The sequence below is a fragment of the Notechis scutatus genome, chromosome 1, assembly GCF_049901735.1.
Source record: "Notechis scutatus isolate UNSWTSFEM ecotype Mainland chromosome 1, rNotScu1.2, whole genome shotgun sequence".
In the NCBI taxonomy this organism is placed as follows: Eukaryota; Metazoa; Chordata; class Lepidosauria; order Squamata; family Elapidae; genus Notechis; species Notechis scutatus.
In genome coordinates, this window is record NC_142009.1 from 106,534,461 (window position 1) to 106,558,197 (window position 23,737).

The 23,737-nt window shown below is 35.3% G+C and overlaps 1 protein-coding gene across 2 annotated transcripts in view; it reads right to left on the reverse strand.

Moving 5' to 3' along the window:
• CRYBG1 (crystallin beta-gamma domain containing 1) overlaps positions 1-23,737 on the reverse strand; it is a 121,010-nt gene that overhangs the window by 3,084 nt on the left and 94,189 nt on the right. For both annotated transcript variants that reach the window (XM_026666620.2, XM_087942714.1), the window contains 15 exons: positions 22,978-23,140; positions 21,326-21,462; positions 19,591-19,717; positions 19,151-19,186; positions 17,947-18,104; positions 16,521-16,647; positions 14,792-14,937; positions 8,538-8,664; positions 8,383-8,412; positions 8,017-8,126; positions 7,165-7,294; positions 4,256-4,395; positions 3,573-3,696; positions 2,481-2,639; positions 1,128-1,290 (listed from right to left, as the gene is read on the reverse strand). In XM_026666620.2, the coding sequence (XP_026522405.2) occupies positions 1,128-1,290; positions 2,481-2,639; positions 3,573-3,696; positions 4,256-4,395; positions 7,165-7,294; positions 8,017-8,126; positions 8,383-8,412; positions 8,538-8,664; positions 14,792-14,937; positions 16,521-16,647; positions 17,947-18,104; positions 19,151-19,186; positions 19,591-19,717; positions 21,326-21,462; positions 22,978-23,140 (1,877 nt within the window). The remainder of the gene's footprint in view (positions 1-1,127; positions 1,291-2,480; positions 2,640-3,572; positions 3,697-4,255; positions 4,396-7,164; positions 7,295-8,016; positions 8,127-8,382; positions 8,413-8,537; positions 8,665-14,791; positions 14,938-16,520; positions 16,648-17,946; positions 18,105-19,150; positions 19,187-19,590; positions 19,718-21,325; positions 21,463-22,977; positions 23,141-23,737) is intronic.

Genomic DNA, 23,737 nt, shown 5'->3' on the forward strand with positions numbered 1-23,737 from the left:
ATGATATTTTTATTTATCTTATTTATATTTCATATTTCTAACCTGCCCATCTCCCTCAAAGCTTAAAATACTGTTATGCAGATTATGAAACATAGCTAGTTCTTGCACTCCTATATGTAATCACCTGGGCCTAAAATCCATGAAACTGATGGATTTGTTCTGAACAGATACACCCAGGATCATGCTGTTATTGTTACCTCTTGTATCCTCCAGAGGGCACACTTACATTATGAGCTGCAAACTTGTACACTAGGATACAAATTTATGTCCCGATTAAGGTGTGTCCTTTAAACTTTAATGAGTCACTATATACCATGTTTTTTAGATTAATAACAAAAACAGCAATGTACAAAGCAGCTTTGATACAAATAACAAATCCTACATTTATTCCTCAAATGAGTGATTTTTGTACTTTCACATCTATTCCAATGTTTAAGTGAATTGGACTTGCTATAAGATAAACTTGTTCTTCTCTAGCAATAGGTATTGTTTCTCAAGAGTATTTTTTTTCCTGAGAGATCTCATGTAAATTATGATTACAGGATTATCACTTGATTCCTTATATTCATTTACTTGTAATACTATACAAAATAAACACATCATCAGTTTGCATTAGGCGTAAGGGTTCAAAAGCTGCCCTTTTAGAACCTGTTTCTTCACTACAATTTTAAAAGAAAAAGTATTGTGTACAATTAAGTCAAAAAATCAACAAAAAGCAATAGCGCCCCTTATTTTAGAACATTCTCTTGGATTTCAAAAAACACTAATTAAACACTTCCCTTTAGTTAAGCACTGGACATGCTTTTTCATTTGAGGCTATTATGATTTTATTTTTGTTTTTGTAACTGCTGATTTTTTAACAACTACTCCAGTTTGTAGTTTAATATGAATTCATATATTCATATTCATACTAATTTATTCATAAATAATTCAAGGTGACCGAATTATTCTACTACTCTTCTGTTATTATTTTAACACCTGATAATTAATGGAGCTTTATCATGCTTGTTACATGAGGTAATGAAAAATATGAGGTAATGAAGAACTTATTTTTGCTATTTACCATATGAAAATTAATGTTCATATTAATCAAATAAAGTTCATAACTTAGCACTAAAAATTCTTACCTTTAATATCTAACGCTAAATGTGGTTTCATTTTGCTGTAAATCTTGCCATCAGAATTAAAACTCCAGTTTTGCTTTTCATCATTTTGCTGAAGGGCGAGGCCCAGCTTTGTACCAGGAGTGATCAAATTTCCTACAATCGTCAAGCAGATGTCTTCTGCCCCCTATGCAAGGAAACAGCATCAGTTAGAGCCCAGTTCACACTATCACACAAATAATTGGTCGCATGCTTGGATAAAAAGCAGTTATTTCTGAGGGGTCCTTGGTGCTCTCTCAGCTTGGCTGTTTTCTTGCAGATGTTTCATTACCCAAACTAGGTAACAGCATCAGTGCTAGTCCTGACAGTCCTGACTAGCACTGATAATTTACCTAGGAGTTTGGGTAATGAAACATCTTCAAGAAAACAACCAAGCTCAGGCAGCGCCAAGGACCCCTCATGTCATCCCCGAACTACAAATATTCTCTTTTATTAGCAGATATTTCTATTTACTACTTGGAAATTTATTCATGCCAAAATGATTCTCAATATGGTGTTTAAAGATTTCAGCTTCATCATTACTTAAATATAGGATATCTTTCTAGATTGCTGCAAACATTCAATATTTTAAAAACATAATATTCAGTTACTTGAAATTCAAGATATGGTATATCGCATTTATAATTCTTTTAATATAAAGGATCTTCTCACCAATTCAAGCTGCTTAGCATCATTGAATTGCAAGTAAGCAATAGCCTTAACTTCTCTTTAAACATATGCTTTTGGAGCTACTATAATGAGGCTTACTCTATCGGGAAAAAACTGTTTTTTTCCTCTGCCTAGTGGCCTCCTCTTCTTTTAATAGGAGGTTCTATTGGTTGTGCTTTAACACTAAGAAAAGGCCTCTTCCCAATCCTGCCAAGAATAGTTTGCAAGAATTCCAGGAAGAATATGCTCAAATGTAGAGAAATCAAAGCCCTGTGACAAATGTTGCCAAATATAGGAAAGGAAAATACTGAAAACCCTTTTATGTTGTTTTAGGTGGGGCATTAAAATTAACACTTTCACTTTTTTAGTCTGTTGTAAGCTACAGCTCCTCATCTTCCCATGTTCAAACATGCTCTTGAAAAGGAGGAACCCTTTCCGCTCAGGTTCACAGGGTGATAATATAGTTGAGAAATCTCTCCCTTTGGAAGGATGCTTTGGCAGGTGTTACCCAACGGTAAACAAGAGATCAATACATAGCTTGCCACTTGGCTATCTTCATTGGATTTGATGTTAATGAGTGTACGCTGTTAAACATGAAGACTGAAGAAGGCTACAAATCAGTTCCAAGATCAATTGGCCAGATTTAACATGTTTCATACAGAACCTTACCCTACACTTGATGAATCCATCTTGATAAACCCAGATCTGCTCTCCAGATTTATTGTCTTCCACAGCTTGTATCCTCAGAAGACTCAAGTCATCCATATTTCCATCAGCTGCCATGAATTTTCCGGTCTCTTTGTTTCGGAGTCTGAAGTACACTTGTCTCTGAAATGTAACTAGTTTTCTTTAACAATAAAACACCTTCAAGAATTAGCATTTCCCCCTTTTTCTTTTAAACTAATGTTAATATTATTAAAGGAAAACTTAACTAAAATATATGTACACGTTTGTAACTACATTTTGAATATTAATTTTACTGTACATTTTTATTTTATTTCATATTAGAAACAAAATGCAGATTAACATCATATATTGCTTAGATTTCACTGATAATATACACATTGAAAATATTATTTTTCCTATATGGAAATTGATGCCTAAATAACTTTTATGAAGAAGACTTTCAGTTAAGTATTTTCCATAAGAAAGTAAAATGAAATCTATTAAATAGTTTAGACATTTTAAGGAAATAATCATAGCTATTACATTTTTGGGAGCAAATACATATGAATTTTGTAAAAGAAAAGAAAACATGATATTATGTTTAAAATTTACTACCCAAAATCGGAGAACTTAACTAAATCCTATTTTCTAAATTAAAAATAAATTCCACTGAGGACAAGAAATGTGTGATTTCAGCATTCAGTATCAATAATAAAAGATATTTCTAAAACCTCAAAATGAGAAGCAGAATAATATTCATTGCATGCAATACTGAATAGACTCACTAGTGATTTTGTTTAGTGTTTACATGTGAAGGGCAATATGCTTACTTTTTTATTCAGAGATATAATTTTGAACAAAACTGGCTGGTAGAATGGAAAAATCACCATTTAAAAGTCCTAAAGACCATAGTACTCATAATATTCATAGAAGATAAAAATCACATGATTTATATCATGTGATTTAAATGGTACTCAGGTGAAATATTAAGGCAAAGAAACAATGCTGGAAGAGAAGTTGAATGAAGATGATAGAATTATAAAAACTTCATAAAAAGCTTTCATATACCAAAATGGGCTATAATACCTCTCTTACCTGCAATAAAGGTCGTAGGGAACCAATTTTGTGATAGCCATGTGTCTCTTTCCACTTTGATATTTTTTTAGGTGTTAGTAAAATCTGGCGGCCTTTATAATTATGATGTTCATAAATAATCCATCTGGAAAAAAATCTCTCATTATATCTGTAAAATAATGCTTTCACGAAAATATCCCTTTTTTAAAAAATCATAACTTCATAGTAGTGTTTGAATCTAAAGTCTGTTGACCTTTTCTATTCTATCAATTGAAGTTTTAATGGAAATGGTTCTACCTTAAGGCAGCAAGATGGAGATAAAAAAAACATTCAAATACACAGATAACTATGTTTAAGGTTTTTTTTAATGGTATTAACCTGCATTGTGGAGAGTGGGACATATCTATTTTTAACAAATCTGTGACAAAAATCTTATCAATTGTGTGAAATTAAGTATTATTTTTCTGGAATTATATTATATTAAAAACACCAACATAGTTTTGCTATTTTCTGTAATATAAACATCTAAGAAAAAAAATATTTGATTTAGTTCCCTGGGTAAATCTGAAACCAATAATTGGGCCTAGCTTGGCAAAAAGACAGGTATATATTCTTTCATATAGATACTGGAATGATTAGGAAGCATTATAAATCCTATTTAAATTCTACAAATAATAAATCTTCAAGTTTAAACTATAACTTACATGCCACCATGGACTTCTACTGAAGCAATATGAGGATTGTAGCCAAGAAACTGGAGATTTACTATTTCTGTAATGAATTCAAATTTCTTTCCTTTGAAGTTTTCTTTTTCAAAAAGAGATATAACTGGCTCAGAAAGTTCCTGTGTTTTTTTTAAAAAAGGAAGATCTTAAGTTATTGTTTTGCCAGCAGGGAATTAAAGTGCTAATATTCTAAACAGAAAAAATGAAATACATGAAACACTGTGACTTTTTTTTCCAAACTGAAAAAAAAATATTTTGAATAGAATAAATGCTTATATCTTTTAAAACTTCATTTACTGGGAAAGTTCAGTCCCCAGGAATAAGTTGACATCTTTAAAACTTTAAGTGCTCCTAAATAATGTAAATATTTATCTTTTCAAATAATTCCATCATACAAAACTTCCCAGATGGCAAAGTCTAGAATAAAGGACTTTGCTCATTGAAAAGTTATTCCAGGTGTGGGAGGAAAACAAGGAGAAGAAGCAAGGTGATTACTTGCAACCACACCTTTCATTCTTGGCTGACATTTTCATGAGTCAGCAGTAGTTGGGTCTCCAGATTTCCCTTGCAAATTGTTGGTATCTGGAATTTTTATAGTTTTTTTTATTGCTAGTGCCACAATGTTAGAATTTCAAAAGACTTGTTTTCTCTGAGGAAGAATTACTAATAAAACCATACAATTTTCCAAATGAAGCCTTCGGTATTAGAATCTGTGTTCTCCAGATTTCTTGGACTTGGTGAGTCTTAATGAACTTTAGTGAATCACTGAAACTTCATTTGCAATGAGCTAATTTTATGCATTATATAACTGACTTTCTGCAGCCAGTATCTGCCGTCTTAAACCATGTAAAATAGACCATTTTTTTTCATTTTGTTAATTTACATCACTGTACAAACACTTTTATTCTAGTTTGTGTTTTAATAATCATGGATAAAAAGTGCAATACGTAGTCTTACTTTATCCAAACATCCTTTTAATTCTATAATAAATACCGGATGCATTGTTGTGCAAAAAATCATTTTATATGCCTGAACAACTGTATTGAAATAGATAAAATCGTTTAAAAAAAAGAGCACCTTTCAGTACAAGTTCAACGCTAAAAGTAATCTTAGCTTTGGGGTAGAATTTGTTCTGTTCAAATGGGTACAACCTTTTTTCAAACTCAAAACAGACTTGTTTGGATACTCCAGGGACAAATTAATGCAGTCTTCAAGCAGGATTATCTACCCGTGTTGACTTAAGCTTTCATCTAAGAAAAACTGAAGGGTGTAAATATGTTGAAATTCCAGCCCAAGTTCATCATCACTCTTAATACCCACATAATTATCTTTCTCTCCCAATTTTGTAAAACCTCTTTATTTTTCTTTTCCGGTATTATTCCAGCTAATTAGTAACTTACTGTAACCAAGAAAACATTATGGCATTATGGACTTCAACTTAGTGATGCCTTCTCATATTGTGCTACATAATAAAGTAGTCAAGTATGCTGCATTATCCAGGGGTATCTTTTGCTCTATTATCTCATACACATATACCCCAGGAAGGCATAAATGTATCTGTAGATATATGATGCCTCTAGCTTGATCACACAAAGATGGACGTTTGGTTTCTATTTTTGTACTCAAAGAGGACTTAGCAGAAAAGAACCTTCTCCTCCTCTTCTCATTGCATACTTTCACTTGAAACTGTTTTGCTTTTAATTCAACTTGAGCACTAGAAACTGACTTGATCTAGGATGAAAAATACAGGCAGTCCTCAGTTCATTTAGTGACCATTCAAAGTTACAACAGCACTGAAAAAAGTAACTTTTCACGCTTTTCATTTTTTACGCTTACGACCGTTGCCACATCCCTATGGCCATGTGATCAAAATTCAGGCGCTTGGTAACTGGTTCCTATTTATGACAGATGCAATGTCCTGGGAGTCAGCTTTCATGACCTTCTGACAAGCAAAGTCAATAGGGAAAGCCAGATTCACTTAACAACCATGTTACTAACTCAACAACGCTATGATTCACTTAACAACTGTGGCAAGAAAGTTCATAAAATGGGGCAAAACTCACTTAACAAATGTTTCACTTAGCAACATAAATTTTGGGTTGAACTGTGGTCATAACCCAAGGACTATCTGTACTTCAAGCTACTGAGACCAGTGAGATATGTTTTTGTTTTACATTTTTACTTGTTTTTTTCACACTATTTACAAGCACGTCATCCTAAAAGATTCTGGGAGGCACATATTAACAAACAGATCAGGTTTTAGTAGCAAAGTCAATTCTGAAAAAGAAGACTGGGTTATCATAGAGTTAATTATTATTTTTGTTGACTAATGGAGTGATATAATAACAACTTTCTAAACAAATTAACAACCTGGAAATACTTAAAAAGTATCCAGAATCAAAGATGTTATTACTTAGGATTATAATTCATATGCTCTCACTGCTATGCCTCATATAAATCATTTGTCAGGGCTCCATGAGTCTCGAGCCGAACTTCCAAAGCTTAAAGTAGATTTATTAGGAGTAAACATGCCAACACTGCCTGTGTGTAGCAGACTCTGAGACACATCATTCACTGTCACCCTTGACCCTGGTTCCACACACCCCCAGGTGTATCATAATTCATATTCTCCAATGGGACACATCTATAGCCAAGAGTCATCAATCATACTCTCCAGTTAGAATTTTGCGCGGCAGAAACTTTGGTCACCTAGAAACTATATTTGAAAACATTAATGGAATGCAAGCTGCACACTGCTCCCCCTCCCTTTCTGTTGGCAACTCTAAAAAGACCATAGAAATATTTTATTTTACATCATTCATATATATATTTTGAAGTCTCACCCTTTTCTAACCTATATGGTTATAAAACTCCTTTTCACAACTTACAATATTTACAACTTGTAAAGATTTCAAGCATGTTTGGGGTAGGCAACCCATTGCAGATAGATCAGGATAGGCTCCTTCTTCTAACACATACTGATTCCCAGAGAAATTTTCTTCATCATATGCAATCCAACTACAAGAAGAAATTAAAAAAAAAGAAGTAAGAACATAAGACAGATTTTAAATAATTTCAAGATTAGACTGCTGGGCCAAATGCAGGAACGATTTGGTATTTCTATTCATTATTTCTTTGGTGAAAACAAGGGACAGAAACCAGATTTTTAAGAACAATAATAGGAAATGGTACAATTTAAAAACTCTGTCAACCATTTTCCTTTATGTACTTTATTGAAGGAGAATCCAGGCACACTTTCTAAAATGTAAGGAAAATAATTCAAACAGACAATTCGTCTTCAGAACGGGCAAATGCTTTGGATTTGAGGGGAAAAGATATAATCAGGGGCACCTTACAAGAGCTGCAGTCTTAGAATCTTAGAAAAGGAGATGGTTTAAGTGTTACTGACAAGTCCTCTGACTCACATTTCTCCCTTCAAATGCAAGGCGTAAGGATTATTTATTTTTATGGAGAACAATGTTGATTAAAACGTCCTTCAGTGTACTTTTGGACTCATTCCTCTGTCATTCATCTTAGGTTAAATTTAACTTATTAAAAACAAAAAATACAGGAAACCTAGTGTTGTGGTAGTTGCCCATAAACACCCAGTGACCATGCATCAGTATAAAAATATGTATCCATCCAGCCCAGTCTAAATGATCTCCCTTTGTGCCTCTTTCAATAATGTGCTTCCATAATAGCTTGTTGACTAGAACGTATCAAAGTAACTTTTCACTCACCTGCCAGATAATACCTTTGAAGATTTAGCAGGAAATTCCACAATTTGAGAAATATCTTTCTCAAGTATTTGACTGCTGCCTTGGAACTCTGGTTCTGAAAATAACTGGACCTTTAAAGATAACAGAGATCATGTAAATTAACGATACATCCAGACATAATCCCTCTTCTCTCTCTTGATACAAATGAGGCTGATTCAGATATGTAGTCTTCTTTTTTGCTGTTCCTTGCTGGATTATGTTTATACTCCGCAAACTATTCTATCAGTAACTCTCCCCACATCCCAATTCTACACTTTTCTTAAGTCTCTATACATCTGACTTGGCTTACATTCATATTGCCTATGCAAAATATTTGATTATTTTTACCTTAAATTTTCCCACATGATCATTGATATCCTAAAAAAAAAAAATACAGAGAACAAAAAATAAGAAAATGACACCAGAAAAAAATAATAATTAATTTATGAGTAAAGAAAAATGTTTTAAAAACCTGTTTGTTTTTTAAAAAAAGAACTTCTTACCAAAAGTACGGGTTGAATTGAAGATATCTTATTATTCTTTGCTCCCCAAGCTTCATAGCTGGGATACATTCCTTTATCAAGAATATATTGTTCTCCTGTAAAGTCGGGGTTTTCATAAGCCACCCACCTGAAAAAAAATGTCAATTACATTTTACTAGGATTTTAGTGGAACTTTACATTTATACAGTATATATTAAAGACAGAAAAAGTCAATAAAAGAACAGCATGGCATAGTTGTATAGATAGTTTTTTTAGGGAACACGGTTTGCCTCTGTGTATATTTTTTTCAGTCCACTTAACAAATAACTCAAGATTATTATTATTTTTTTTAAAAAAGGACTCAATGCCTATTTCCATGCAGGATTTGTAAAAAAACTGCTTCATTCAGACTCTGCCACTTTAGGAAACTTTTATATTTTTTCCTATTATTATGCAATTTGAAAACACAATCCCACTTCCTCTAGGAGTATTTCCTATTGAACTCAATTCAGTTTCAGGACTGACATATTAATAATGAAGTTAAAGCTATTTTTCACTGAACACACGTGAAATTACATATAGGTTCCTTTAGTAAAGTTTTTGTAATCCTCCCAATTCTTCAAGTGTTACCTCAAAATATCATGAGATATTAGTAACGGTCATCCCTATTTTCAAAAATGTGACCCCTGCTTGGTTGAAAACTACAGACCAATCTCATTGTGTTACGTCACGTGCAAAGTTATGGAATCAATTATTAATCAATGCATTACCTTCCACCAAACAACTTACTGTCCAATAAACAATTTGGTTTCAGAAAAAAATTGTCCTGCAATTTGCAACTTCTACACTGCAAAAACATATGGACTACACTTCTTAACCAGGGTAAATCAATAGATATAATTTACATTGACTTCTGCAAAGCATTTGACTCAGTGGTACATGACAAACTACTATTAAAATTAATTTTTTACGGCATTTCTGGATCCCTTCACAAGTGGATTACTGCCTTCCTGTCAAATAGGCAACAAATAGTAAAAATAGGAAACACCCTATCAAACCCTGCACCAGTCATCAGCGGCATCCCACAAGGGAGTGTTCTAGGACTCGCACTCTTTATACTATGTATATATTAATGACCTTTGTGATCACCTTATTAGCAACTGCATCCTCTTCACTGATGATGTAAAACTATTCAACACCACCATCAATGCTACCGTCCTTCAAAACGACCTTGACTATATGTTTGAATGGTCTAACAGTTGGCAATTCCAAATCTCCACCAACAAATGCTCTGTCCTACACATTGGTAAAAAAAATCTATATACCAAATACAAGCTAGGCGGACATGACCTTGTTGATGACCCTCACTTTGTCAAGGATCTTGGAGTTCTGATATCAAATGATCTAAGCACCAAAGCTCACTGCAACAGTATTGCCAAAAAGGCTTTAAGAGTTGTAAATTTAATTTTACGAAGCTTCTCCTCTGGTAATACTGATTTGCAAACTAGGGCATTCAAAACCTTTCCTAGACTAATACTTGAATTCAGCTCTGCTGTCTGGAATCCGCACTGTATATCAGACATAAATACAATTGAGCGAGTCCAGAAGTATTTTACCAGAAGAGTACTACATTCCTCTGTTCGCAACAGAATACCCTACAGCAGGGGTCCCCAACCACCGGTCCGTGGAACAACTCCTACCGGTCGCAAGCGTTGGCCGCCATCTTTTTTCATGAAAAAGTGCTTCCCGTGAGCTTTTCGGGTAGAAAGCTCACTGAAGCAGCGCGTTTCATCAAAAAGATGGCAGGCGCTGACGCATGCCGTGAGCTTTTCCGGTAGAAAGCCATTTCTACCCGAAAAAGCTTCATCGAAAGCGCCGCCATCTTTTTGATGAAAACGCAGCCCGTGAGGTCACGGAAGCACTTTTTCATCAAAAAAGATGGCGGCGCCCAGCTGATGCCGGTACCGGGCGGCGCCCAGCTGATGCCGGTACCGGGCCGCGGCGCCAAAAAGGTTGGGGATCACTGCCCTACAGCACCAGACTTGAGATTCTAGGCTTAGATAACCTTGAACTACACTATCTAAGATTAGACTTAAGCATAGTACATAAAATCATTTGTTACAACATCTTACCAGTTAATGAATATTTCAGCTTTAACAACAACACAAGAGCACAGAACAGATATAAACTAAATGTAAACCACTCCAAGCTTGATTGCAGGAAGTACGATTTCTGCAACAGAGTGATCAATGTCTGGAACGCACTACCTGATTCTGTTGTCACTTGCTCAAACCCCCACTACTTTACCCTCAAACTAACATCTATTGACCTCACCCCATTCCTAAGAGATCTATAAGGGGCATGCAAAAGCACACAATCATGCCTACCGTCCCTGTCCTATTGTCCCCAATTATTAGTTCCTATTTCTTGTATTTAAACTTATGTTTGTTCTTGTTTCTGTTATATTGTAAGCTCTTGACAAAATAAATTAAATAAATAAATAAATCATAAAAGTGACTGTTATGTGCTTTTGCCGCTTCTGTTTCTTATTTTTATGTTCATCCTTATGAATGTTGTTTAACTAGCTGGTAATTAGTTGGTTAATGTTTATTCAGATATACACCCAGACATGGCTGTAAATTGCTTGGTCAAAGCGATAAGGTTATGAACAATATGTTAACCACCGTCCAACCAGGCGTGTTTGCACTTGAACCTGAACTCAAAGTTTTGAAAACAGTTCAGGCATGGCTGGTTGTCAAAAGATATCAGCCGTTTCATTCTGCAAACAACATGCTACTCCTACTGTATTAATGCATAATTGAAAACATGAATATGGTGTTATGCTGAGAAAATAATCTAAACAAAGAATAATGGTTTCTCCATTCTGCAGTTAGACTATCATGAAAATGTATTGCATGATTTGTGCCAGCTAGAATTTTTCTCCCTGTTACTATTACATATTATTCCCTTAATTTGTGCTTTCTCAACAGGAACAAGTACAGTACTGTATCCTGCTTTTTGAACTGCTATTGAAGCAGGAAAAAAACATTTTGAGTGTCCCTTAAACCAGCGGTCCCCAATCTTTTTTGTACCAGGGACCAGTTTCAAGCACAAACACTTTTTCAAGGACCGGGGGAGAAGAATCCGAGTTTGGTGGTTTGCTTGCAGAGCGTTTCATTACCTGACTAGGTAACATCTGATGTTGTTACCTAGTCGGGTAATAAACGTCTGCCAGCAAACCACCAAGTTCAGGAGCGCCTCGGCCCTGCCTCCCTCAGCCCCATCCCTCAGGTGTCTCCGTCCCTCCCTCAGGTGTCTGCCTCGTTCCTCTCTCAGTCGCTCTCTCGCTGCTCCACCAGCCCAGGAAGAAACTGCTTCAAAGAAGCCGGGGTGGGTGGCTTTTCCTGTCGCCGCAGCTCCTCCAGCGCCCGTTTACCCCCACCCGCCCCGCCGCGTGCCTTCAGCCCAGTGCTCCGTTCTGCCTGCCTGCCTGCCTGCCTTTGTTTCGGAGCAGCTTCGGCTGATAAAAAGAGGCGAATAGTTATTATTCTCAGCCAAAGCTGCTCTGAATCAACCAGACAGGCAGGCAGGCAGAACAGAGCACTGAATTGAAGCGTGCGCGGGCGGGCGGGGTAGGGGTAAACGGGCGCTTCGGAGGAGCTGCAGCGACAGGAAAAGCCACACACCCCCCGGCTTCTTTGAAGCAGTTTCTTCCTGGGCTGGTGGAGGAGCGAGAGAGCGACTGAGAGAGGAACGAGGCGGGAGGAAACCGAAGCTGCTGAGCCAGAGAGCAGGACAGGCTTCGGTTGCTTCCTCCCTCCCCTTCTTTCATTTGTGTCCTTGATCCCCGATCCCAGCAGCATTCACCGAAGGCGAAGAAAGCCGCCATTTTTAATTTTTTTTTTCTTTGCGGCCCGGTACAGAGTGCTCCACGGACCGGTACCAGTCCGCGGCCCGGTGGTTGAGGACCCCTGCCTTAAACTATTTAAATAATAGATATGGTTTTAAATATGGTCCTCATAGAGGGATGAAAAGACACACTCAGGATCTCAGAGTGATTTGCAGAGAGAAAGTCAAATATCAGTAACTGGCCAGACAGGGCATAGTTTGTTAAGTAAAATAATACTGTTTGTATGCTAATTTTAATTATGATCCACTTTAGTGCCTGATAAAATTCAAGTGAGTTTTTCTTTCTGTATTTAACTGTGTGACTTTAATAGTTTGCATATAGTTATGAGAAAGAAAATACAAAGAAGCTAGAATAGAATTTCCTTCAAGTTATACTTCATTGGTCCCTTCATTATGCTTCCAGGATCTGTTCATACCTAAAAGGACAGAGGCACTTTTGCACTTAAAATAACCTATTTGTTGTTTAAATTACAGTATTTTGACGGGATTTAAGCAGCCATTTTTTAAAAAAAATATAGTCAGTTACCCAAAATGAGTTTGAAGTTTGAAGTCAGTAATAATTTGAACATCAACCTATGATCAAATGATATACAATATAAACCTTTAAAGGAAAAGTTGGGGAAACCCCAGAAAATTCCAAGTTGGGATATATTCCATAGGAACGCCCCAATAATAGATGACAGTGATGACTATAAGTTCCTCTCTTGCTTTGATTTCATTCATGGGAACTCAGACTAATCTGAGTAGGATTAAGATTCTGTGTTAATCACCACTCTTGAATCAGGACAAGGACATTTGTTTATGTTGCCAAGCATTTCAGCTTCAAAGTGCTTTGACATAGTTGCCAAACTATGACAAACTTATTCCTGCAGGGAATTAAATATTTATGTAAAGTGGCAGAACAGTGCAATACATCTTTTGTCTCTGAAAGGAAGAAAGCAATAAGGTTTGTAATCTATTACATATATATAATTGCAAAAATGTGCCTTATATGAGGAATATCAGAGCACTGAAAATTTTTACTTAGGGCCAACATATTAATCAAACAGTCATTTAAAAAAAACAAAACTCAGAACACTTAACTGATTTCAAATTGAATATGCGCCAACAATATGATCTGGCTGTAAAAATGGCAAACTAGTTTTAGTCTGCATTAGCAGTTGTATAATTTTCAAATTATGGGAACGGATAAATCCAGTCTATTCTTCATAGGTGAGAATTTGCCTCCATTTATGTGCTGAGTTCTGGGCACCACGTTTTAAGAAGGATTCAAAGTAATTAAATAAATTCAAATAAGGATAATGGAAATTATAATGGGACTAGAAACAAGTTCGCTAAAGAGAGATTGATAGTGCAGCGTGTATTTAGCCTTGAGGAAAAATGCCTGAGAAGGGACTAAGTGAACTTCAAATAGTTGAAATAATGTTATATAGACTTATTTTCTCTTGCTCCAAAGTATAGGAATTCTGCTCCAGAACAAGGAATAATGGATGTAAGTTACAGGGAAACAGATTCTAAGAGAATGTTAGAAGAAGAAAAAAGTTCCTAATACAGGTAGTCCTCGACTTACAACACTTGTTTAATGACTGTTCGAAGTTACAATGGCACTGAAAAAACTGACTTATGACTGTTTTTCACAGTCACAATCTTTGCCGCATTACCATGATCATGTGATCAAAGCTCAGATGCTTGGCAACTTGTTCATACTTATGACTGTTGTGGTATCCCGGGGTCATCTGATCACCTTTTCTGTCCTTTTACAAGCAAAGTCAATGGGGAAACCAGATTAATTTAACTACCACATTACTAATTTATCAACTGCAGTAAATCACATAACAACTGTGGCAAGAAATGTTGCAAAATAGGGCAAAACTCACTTTAACAATAACCTATTTAACAACTGAATTTGGGCTCAGTTGTGGTTATAAGTCGAGGAACACCTCTACTAAGAACAATTCACCAGTGTCCAAACAACTGATGGACAGAGATATAGTGGACTTTCCGTCATTGGATTTATTCAAGTGGAAGCTAGAGAGCCATCTATTCTGAGAGGCTTTAATTTAGATTTCTTTACTGATCAGAGGGGTAGACTAAGTTGCCTTAATGCCCTCTTTCAATTCTGTGAGCCTATGATTGTATGTAGTTTAATCTGTGATCATCTTCCTAATAACATTTAAAATTCACCCAAGAAACTGCACATTTAAAAAAAAAAAACCCTGTTTCATAAGGGAAATCTTTTTTTCTTTTGCATTTTAATATGAAGAGAGTTTTTACCCAAACCATTAATGAATATAACATCTGATGTCCTTGTATTTATTCCCTATGCCAACATTTCCCATTAAATTTAAAATGAACATCTTACTTACACTCCACTAATCACATTTACAGATTGTGTCCTTAATCCAAAGCCGGTATCCTTCAAATTGGAAATAATACCTAATACATTTATACTGGAACCTTTACTGCCAAAGTCTTTTTCAGTGTACATTATCATGTGAGGGTGCATCAGATCCTGAAGAAAGAAAAATCAAAATAAGATAAACAGAGAAATGAAGACAAAAATTAACTGTTTATCATATAGGAATATTTCTTGAGCACATTAATGATGTGGTAGGAATTGCAACAGAGACTGAAACAGCGTAAAGAGGAAACCAACAGTAAGAAACCAACATGAAGAAGGAAATTGGAGGATTAAAAGAAAGAATGAATGACTTAGCACTCTAATGGAAACTGCCTTCACTTTTTACAGGTAATTAGGAATATCTGGTTTGAGGGTGTTTAGCAGATTAATTGTTCAACCAAAACAGATCCTCTAAACATCCTTCAGGTATCTCAGTGCCCTCTGGATACACTGGAACTTCAGTGCCCAAAACTAAAACCAAAGTTAGCAGGTCCAATAGCCAACATATCTGGAGAGCAGCAGGTTGGAAACAAGCGCTCTCAATTGTTAATGGCACATTTCTTCTGGAATCCATCTTGATGCTCCAAAGTCTGTGAAGACAAAGTTGCCTTTCAGTTGAAAGAATCTCAGTGAAAGAGCAACAAGAACCAACCTTATAGGAAAAACTAATTTCAATGACATGTGCAAATGCTGCCTTAGCACTTTCAGTGCTGCAGGTAATCTGGACGCTGACTAAACCACACACCCGAGCGCAGATAGTTTGCTACAGGCATTTCTCTCCTTAGCCTTTTAATGCAGGAAGTGGTGTACTGGAAAACCCTCCCATTCTTTCCTGCACCAGTTGGTGACACTACATAATTTACATTGGGGTTGTTGTCTTGGCTCTCAACAATTTGCTGATGGATCCATTAATGGAAATAAATATAAAGAATGGGTAGAAAGCTCCACTCCCCTATTTAGTAAGAATGGAAAAAAAGCTTGTTTGATTCTAGTGGGCTCTGAATGGTTATTCTTTCTACTTTCTCTTTACTTCAGATTAGCCTCAAGCTGTTTTTCACCTCTGCCATTTTAGCAATCCTGTTTCTCTGTTTCCAGAGAATACAGAAATCCTCCTTTCTTACTTCCATTTTGTTGTACAAGACAAATATACATTGGTTCTTTGCACATCTGTCTGTATAGCCTGGCATTTCATCAGAATCACGGACAGCCCAGATAAGCAAGCAATGCAACAAATTCTGCAGATACCCAGAATAACACAGGGATGAGGCTCAGGTAGATATACAGTAAGTAGTACATTGGACTACACTACACATCATGCCAGTAACCAAAACTTCTAGCAATGATGTGTGTGTGGGGGGGGGGGGGAGTTGGAATCTGCAACCCAATGGAACAGGAAGAAAACAGGTAGGAAACCATACAGCATTGCTTTTCAGGTTTATACTGTACTTCAGATTCAAATACACATTTTCATCCCCAACTAGACATACAGTTTCAGATGAATGAATCATCTACCTGGTTTATGATCCAGCAAATAACTCACCCTCTCACACACATACCTTTTTCCATATTATCTTTACTGAACTGGGCATAAGGGCAATGTAAAAGAAAATGTAAGTAAAAAATTGTTCTGCAAACCATGAAAAGGGTACATTGCATTTATTTAAGATGCCAAGATTATATATTCTTAAACTTACCCCTAGAACAGGCCGCAGTGATTGCAACTGTTCATCATAACCACCCCAGTCCGTCCATTTCTGGTATTCACCTTCTTCCAGTAAATACTGATGCCCTTCAAACCCTGGCTTCTCATAAGCAACCCAGCTACAAATAGAGAACAAAAATTGAAAACTCAAAAACAAGCATGATTGTTAAAATGTCATCTTAAAAAACCAAAAATGGAGCATAAAATAAACTTAACTAACATTTTAAATCAAAGGAGACACAGCATTTCAAGGCAATTTTTTAAACTCTGTTTAGATCACCATCTGTAACAAATGGTATTATACTATCCAATTTTACTCAGTTTTAGTTAAATTTTAAATCAGATTGGTTGGAAAAAATAATAATAGATTCATACAGCTTCAAAAAAAATCAATCACTATGTTTTAATACTAGCATTGTCTACTATGGGATCTATATTTACTTAATAGTGATGATAATTCATTCATTTCATTTGAACATATTTTGAATACACCTAGTCCTGCACTATTTGCCATAATATTAACACAATTTTCAGAAAAATCTGCTCTCAAAGTTTGTACAATGTTAATAAGCAAATAATGAAAACACAAATACGGTAGTTTTTTCCTATTATAAATGCTTCACTGAGTTGTTCAGGTCATTATTTTAACTTTTTTAGATGTTATAGTATCTCCTAATCTTCCAGTTTAATAACTAATACAGTACTATGTTATTGTTTCTACAAGAGTTATGAGTAAAATCACAGGAGCGTTAAAGTACTGTTTCCTTAATCTGTACTTTAGGATCAATTTCTAGTTCCAGAAAAGCATGAGATGGTAAAGTTTCAACTTCCTAAACACTCCTGCATTTTAGGAATCTTAGAGGGTTTTAAAGATTTTCTAAATCTTTTCCAAATAAATACTTACGCCTGCAATGTGATACAATATTTTAATGCTGGCTCTCTGATTTATGGACTGGATCCAATCAGCTATATTATTTGTGATATAACCAGCATAAATCCCATTAAATCAGTGTACCTACTTAAACATTATTTAATCTGGATCCAAGTCTCTCTGTGTGTATATCCACTGTTCCTGAATCAGCCTTTTTTGGGACTATTTACTGAAGCTGTAGATTCTAATTATATTCTTTCATAAACATACATGCTGTGAACATGGTCCATCTATCACCTTCCTAAATCATATATTTGTAAGATTTATATCCTTCCTTATAAAGCACTCATTCCTCAATTTTTTCTACCAACAATCTTATGGGATAGTTTAGGGACTAATTGGTCCATAATTATCAGCACATTTTTGTAACTGAAAGTTCTACTCCAACATTTAACCACTACATTACATTCACTCTCAATGCCAATTTCTCAGCCTCTACGTTCCAGGGGATGTAAAATGAGATGTTATTTTTTTCCCTTATACCTACATTCCTCCCTTCACTTTTATGGATCCTATTGATGTAAGCAGTTCATTTTCCAACTCTTCAGATTCTTCAGTTCTGTCTCCTTCCTTAGCAAGAGCTGTTAATTCTGAATCCAGTTCTATATGTTTTCCTTCAAAGAATGGCTTTTCATAAACAATTACCTTAAACAAAATAGTTTACAGTTAGAAATTTGCTTTTTATAAAAGTTCAGAATGCTTTCACGTATATTTTGGCAGAATTCCTCTGAAACATCTTGTGAGCAGCAGCCAACATTATCATTTCAGATTCAGAACAGATAACAACAAAAAAGCATGATATAAGACATTATGTTTGTTCGTAACTAGTATAACATTTAAATCTGCAACACCCCACCCACAGCCAGGGGTGGGATTCAGCCTGTTCGGGCGAACCAAATGTTAATTTTATATCTGGTTTGCCGAACTGGTAGTTGAACCAACCAGCTGGCCCCGTCCCCTGCCCCTCCCAGGAATCTCTACATGGCCTGTTTAGGATGCAGGTAAGTGCAGAGTCTGGCGTCATCCCAGAGGCCCGAGGGAAGCCTCTGGACTCTGGGGAAGGTGAAAAACGGCCCTCCCAGAAGTAGGCCACACCCACCATGGCTACGCACACCTAGCAACCAGTCAGAGAACCGGTTGTTGGGATTTTTGAATCCCACCCCTGGCCATAGCTCTTCTCTTCAGTCACCAAAAGCTAACTTGAATATATGATATACCAACAAAATCAGAGCCATCTGAAATCTGCTAAAGGAATCCTTCCACCAGAGAAACAGATTTCTTTTTTTTTTACACCACAGCTTCAAATCTTTTCCAGAATATCAGGTGAACAAAGATGCTAACATTGTACCTAAAGGCATAAATTTGGAGGCACTTCTAAGGCAGTATTTCTCCATCTCAGCACCTTTCAGATATGTGGACTTAACTCCCAAAATTTCTCCTATGCAACCGTGCTGGATGGAGAATTCTGGGGAATTGGAGTCCATACATCTCAAAGTTGCTGAAACATTGATCTAAGAGTATCTTAGAAACTATAATTTGTCAGGATATAAATAATGTAGATAATCAGAAGCATGAATGATTAGTATATGAATATAAACTCTTCTGGAAAAAGTGATTATCACAACATAATTATAGTTTAAATATAATCAGCCACATTCAATAAACAAAACATTTGTATATAACTATTTTACCTTTCGGCTTTTAGGATATTCAACCTTGCGTCCACCCTACAAAAATTGATGGGAAAATGTTACTGGAATGTTACATAACTCAGATCGTTTTGAGTTAGCAGAACAATTCAATTACCACCCAAATTTTCCAATATGTCAATAGAAAATCTATTCATAACAATGATCCAGTAATCAAACTTTAATTATACACATGTAAATTTAACTACATTTAACAGTAAGACCTCAAATAAATGTTCAATAAAATGTCTGCGCTGCCACCTTCCAATGGAAAAATATTTCCCATCCAATTTATATTTTAACAAATTTAAAATTTCACAAATTATGTTTATTTTGAACTTGAAAAATAGGACAGATGAACGAATGAAGCTAAAACTATTCTTTTACTATTACTGTCTTTCATGTGTGCGTGTGTATCTTATATCTTGTTTTAATTATCTCACCATTTTCAAGGGCTTCAAAGATCTAATATATGCCTCTTTTTTCTCCCAGCATGACAGATCAGGATATTCTCCTGGTTCCAACATTAAAGGGATTCCCTGGTAACCGGGTTCTTCATAAAGTAGCCATCTAGAAATGAAAAACAGTATGGCGATTATAGGAAAATTCAAGTTCAAAAAAGCCCAGAGGATATATGATACTAAGAATGTCTCATCTGGCTATTGTCTAGATGGAAGATTGCATGGATAGAAAGAAGTTTACCTAGCACTGAAACAAAGACTGTTCATTAAAATGTTTATAACCCGCATATTATCCAGCAGATCTTATAATATTATATAATAATAAAATAAAATCAGATAAACTTCAATTTAAATTATACAATTTAAATACCTGGAGCATTTAAAGGATAAAAAGTAGGGTCAGTCTGGACACTGAGGCAGAAATGTAAGGAGGAAAGGCTAGGTTATTACTACTAAATGATTTTGTTATATGATTTTACAAAATTATTTAATAGTAAATGTTTCAGCCCAAATAAGTGATAGCATCTAAGTTTGTCTAAACTCAGTAAGACTGGTTAACACCTGGATGGGAGGTTACCAGGAAATCCAAAGACTATAGTCTAGACTGCAAAGTTTTAAAAAAATGTGAAAGAAAAACAACATATCACTTATGTGTTATTGCTAAGAAAAGTACAGAAACTGTTCCTGTGGTCAAGCTCATGTTGAAGGATAGGTTATATTTAGTTATAGGATTTTAAAGTGTCAGATTGGTCTCAATGAATAGTAACAATGAAATGCATATAAATACTTTGCCAAGATTAATATGTAGCTTCATTCATATCCACACCCACCAGAAGCATTCCCAATACACCCAGTAACGCTATGATTCATATTCATAATGCAGTTTGGAAAACGATGAAACCTAAATTGGATTTTTTTATACTGCTATTTCCAGAAGCTGACACTAGAATTAGAATTAATTATTGTATAATTAGACATTATACATTTATCCTGTCTGAGAATTCAACAGCGAATAAACCTTTTTGTATCACTGTCAGACAATTTTGAAAAATATTCCTGATAAAGGACTCCTTGCATAATTAAAATGTATACAACCTAAAATTCAGTACAATAAGAGAATCACATTTCAGATTTTTAAATTCATGTTTTAATTTATTAAATTTATATTCTATCTTTCTTTCAATTTGGTGTAAGACCTGCTTACAGAAGTACAAGTTACTATTGTACTTCTAAATATTTCTTGTCTGCACACATTTCTCTATACAATTTTAATTTTCATGTCTATACCTATACCCTTTTTCTTGGAAAGTCAATGATTCTAAGCAAGTTGCAATTGATCACATGTATTCAGCAACCACACAGGATGCTAGAGCTATTTATCTAAGGCAATTCTTTATTCAGCGAATTGCATACTTCCGCATAATTTTATAAACATCAATGCAAAATTATTCTTAGACATATAATTGCTACAACCAAGATTTCACTCTAGATGCATTTATGCTCATAACAAGACCAAAGATATATTAAATAACCACCAAAATGTTTATCAGATATTGTATCATAAAATAAACTACCTATATGTTATATTTTGTTTTGTTATCAATGAATCACTCCTGAAATAACTATCATTTCTTTAAAAAAAAAAAGAGGTATAAAATATATAAAAGATTCAGGGTTATCCAATAACTACAGCTAATATACCTATTCATATACTTACATGCCCCACAGCACTTGGATAGAACAAGTCTTCTGAGAAGAACCAAGTCGTGTTTCTTCAGTATCATCAAAATATGCATTTACCAAGCCTAATCCTTGTGGTTCTGTAAATAGGTCAATTCGGCAAATTCTATAATCCTGAAAATTTATAAAATTCAAATTAAGTAGGCATAGCCCTTACTTCATCAGTTCTATTTTAGATAGAAAAAAAATATCATCTTTACTACTTATAAAGCCCTAGGTCTGCTTATTTGGAGGACCACCTGTCTTCCTGGCCAGCTCAATCTGAGAGTGTTGGTGTGCTCTGGGTTCCATCAATTCAACAATCTATTGGTATCCCTGAAACAAGTCTTCTTTGTAACAGCACCCTTCCTCCGAAATGAAGTTCCTTCCAAGATATGAGTGGCCCCCACTCTATTTGTATTTTGTAGGGGCCTGAAAATGGCTTCCCTAAGTCTTTGGTGAGGATAATTACTGACCCTCTCTTTCTTTGGTCCCCCTCTAGGTTTGTTTTCTCCATGTTCTTTTATATTGGTTTTCTGGTTCTGTGTTGTTCCTTTTTTAAAATAGGACAATTTGTAATCCACCCCAGAGTACATATTCTTAATTATAAATAATATTCTTTCACTGAAAATATATGGAAATGAATCAAAATCAAAATCATATGCATTAACTCATGTGTGAGTATCAATATATATGTACAACCATATATCCCCTACTAGATTGCAAGACAGTGTTAACCAATCCCATCAAACTGGCGAAGTGCATATTTCATAAATACTGATCTTACAATGATGATAAAGATATACAACTGCATTTCTCTGTATTTTAGGGTGTGTTTCACTAAATGCTGGTGGAGTTTCTCTTGCTATGCATATTGAAATCACTTCAAAATGTTTCAGAAAATTAACTTTTTCATAATAAGATTTTATTTGATAGGATATAGAATCTTCCGTGTGAAAATTAAAAAGAATATAATTAGTCTACGCCATTTATCTACGCTGATATATGTAGACTATCCTATGTCTTTCCAATTTCCCTCTTAATTCCCTATATTTATTCAACCATAAAGACTAAAGAAGTGCAGTGGCCAATTGGTTAAGATGATGGACAGTTCGAGATCAAGCACGCATGATGGAATAAGCTTATGTTACTTGGCCCAGCAACTGCCAACATAGCAGTTTAAAAGCATGCAAATGCAAGTAGATAAATAGGTACCACTTTAGTGGGAAAGTAACAGTGTTCCTTATACTTTTGGTGTATAGTCATGCTGGCCATATGACCATGGAATCTTCTTTGGACAAAACTGGTTGTGAATCTGCATTGCCCTCTAGAATTGGATATGACTGGTAGGGAAACCTTTATCTTTTTTTACAAAGCCTATTGTGATGCCATTTAATCTTTACAGCAGAGGCAGAGGAAGCATTTAGATATGGGTTAATGCGGCTATCTTTAAAATCCCATCACCCCAAACAGGGGCTGATTACATAGGTTCATCTCACTTATTTCTCTTGGTTCTAGCTGGAGAATATCACACTATTACATATGCACAAGATTCATATATAATTTTGCATTACCAGAGTAAATCTGAGCATTGGGTAAAACTACAAATAAAATCAAATTGTGGTTGTTGTAATTTCACTCCTTACTTGCCTTTACTACATGCCTGATTGAACCAATCACAATAGGCTCGGGAACTTTGCATGTATCTTCATTATCAAGTGCTTCTTCCCCCCAAAGATTTGAAAATTCCAATTCTCCTTCTTCCATCGGAATAGAAACTCCTTCAAAATCTGGTTTCTCATACAGAATCCAACTATAATACAAGAGGGAAAGTTAAACTATTGGCATGTTTAAAATACCTATTAGTTCCTATTGATTGCTGCTTTACAATTTTGTAAAAGGGAAGTTAATGTGATTTTTAAAATACTAGAGCAAAATTACTATAAAAAGTAACAAATACATGGTTAAAGATTGGTGTAGATTTCTACTTAAATCGGTGGCTCATCCAACCATGAACTAGCAATAGTAACCTGACTTATATACCGCTTCACAGTGCTTTACAGCCCAGTAAACTCTAAGCGGTTTACAGAATCAGCATATTCCCCCAACAATCTGGGTCCTCATTTTACCCACCTCGAAAGGATAAAAGGATGAGTCAACCTTGAGCCGGTCATCATTGAACTCCTGTCTGAATTATCCTGCGATACTGCATTGTAACCATTCTAACCACTGCACCATCACAGGTCCAACTAATGAACTTAGGTCAAACAAATTTCTTCATACATTCCTAATTCAATCCTAAACTGTGTGTGTCCATTATGTAGTAGATATGAAAGGTACATGGTGGTGGTGGTGAGGCAGAAATTAAGGAAGAACTGTTGTTCTATCAATACACAAATAAAACCCAAAT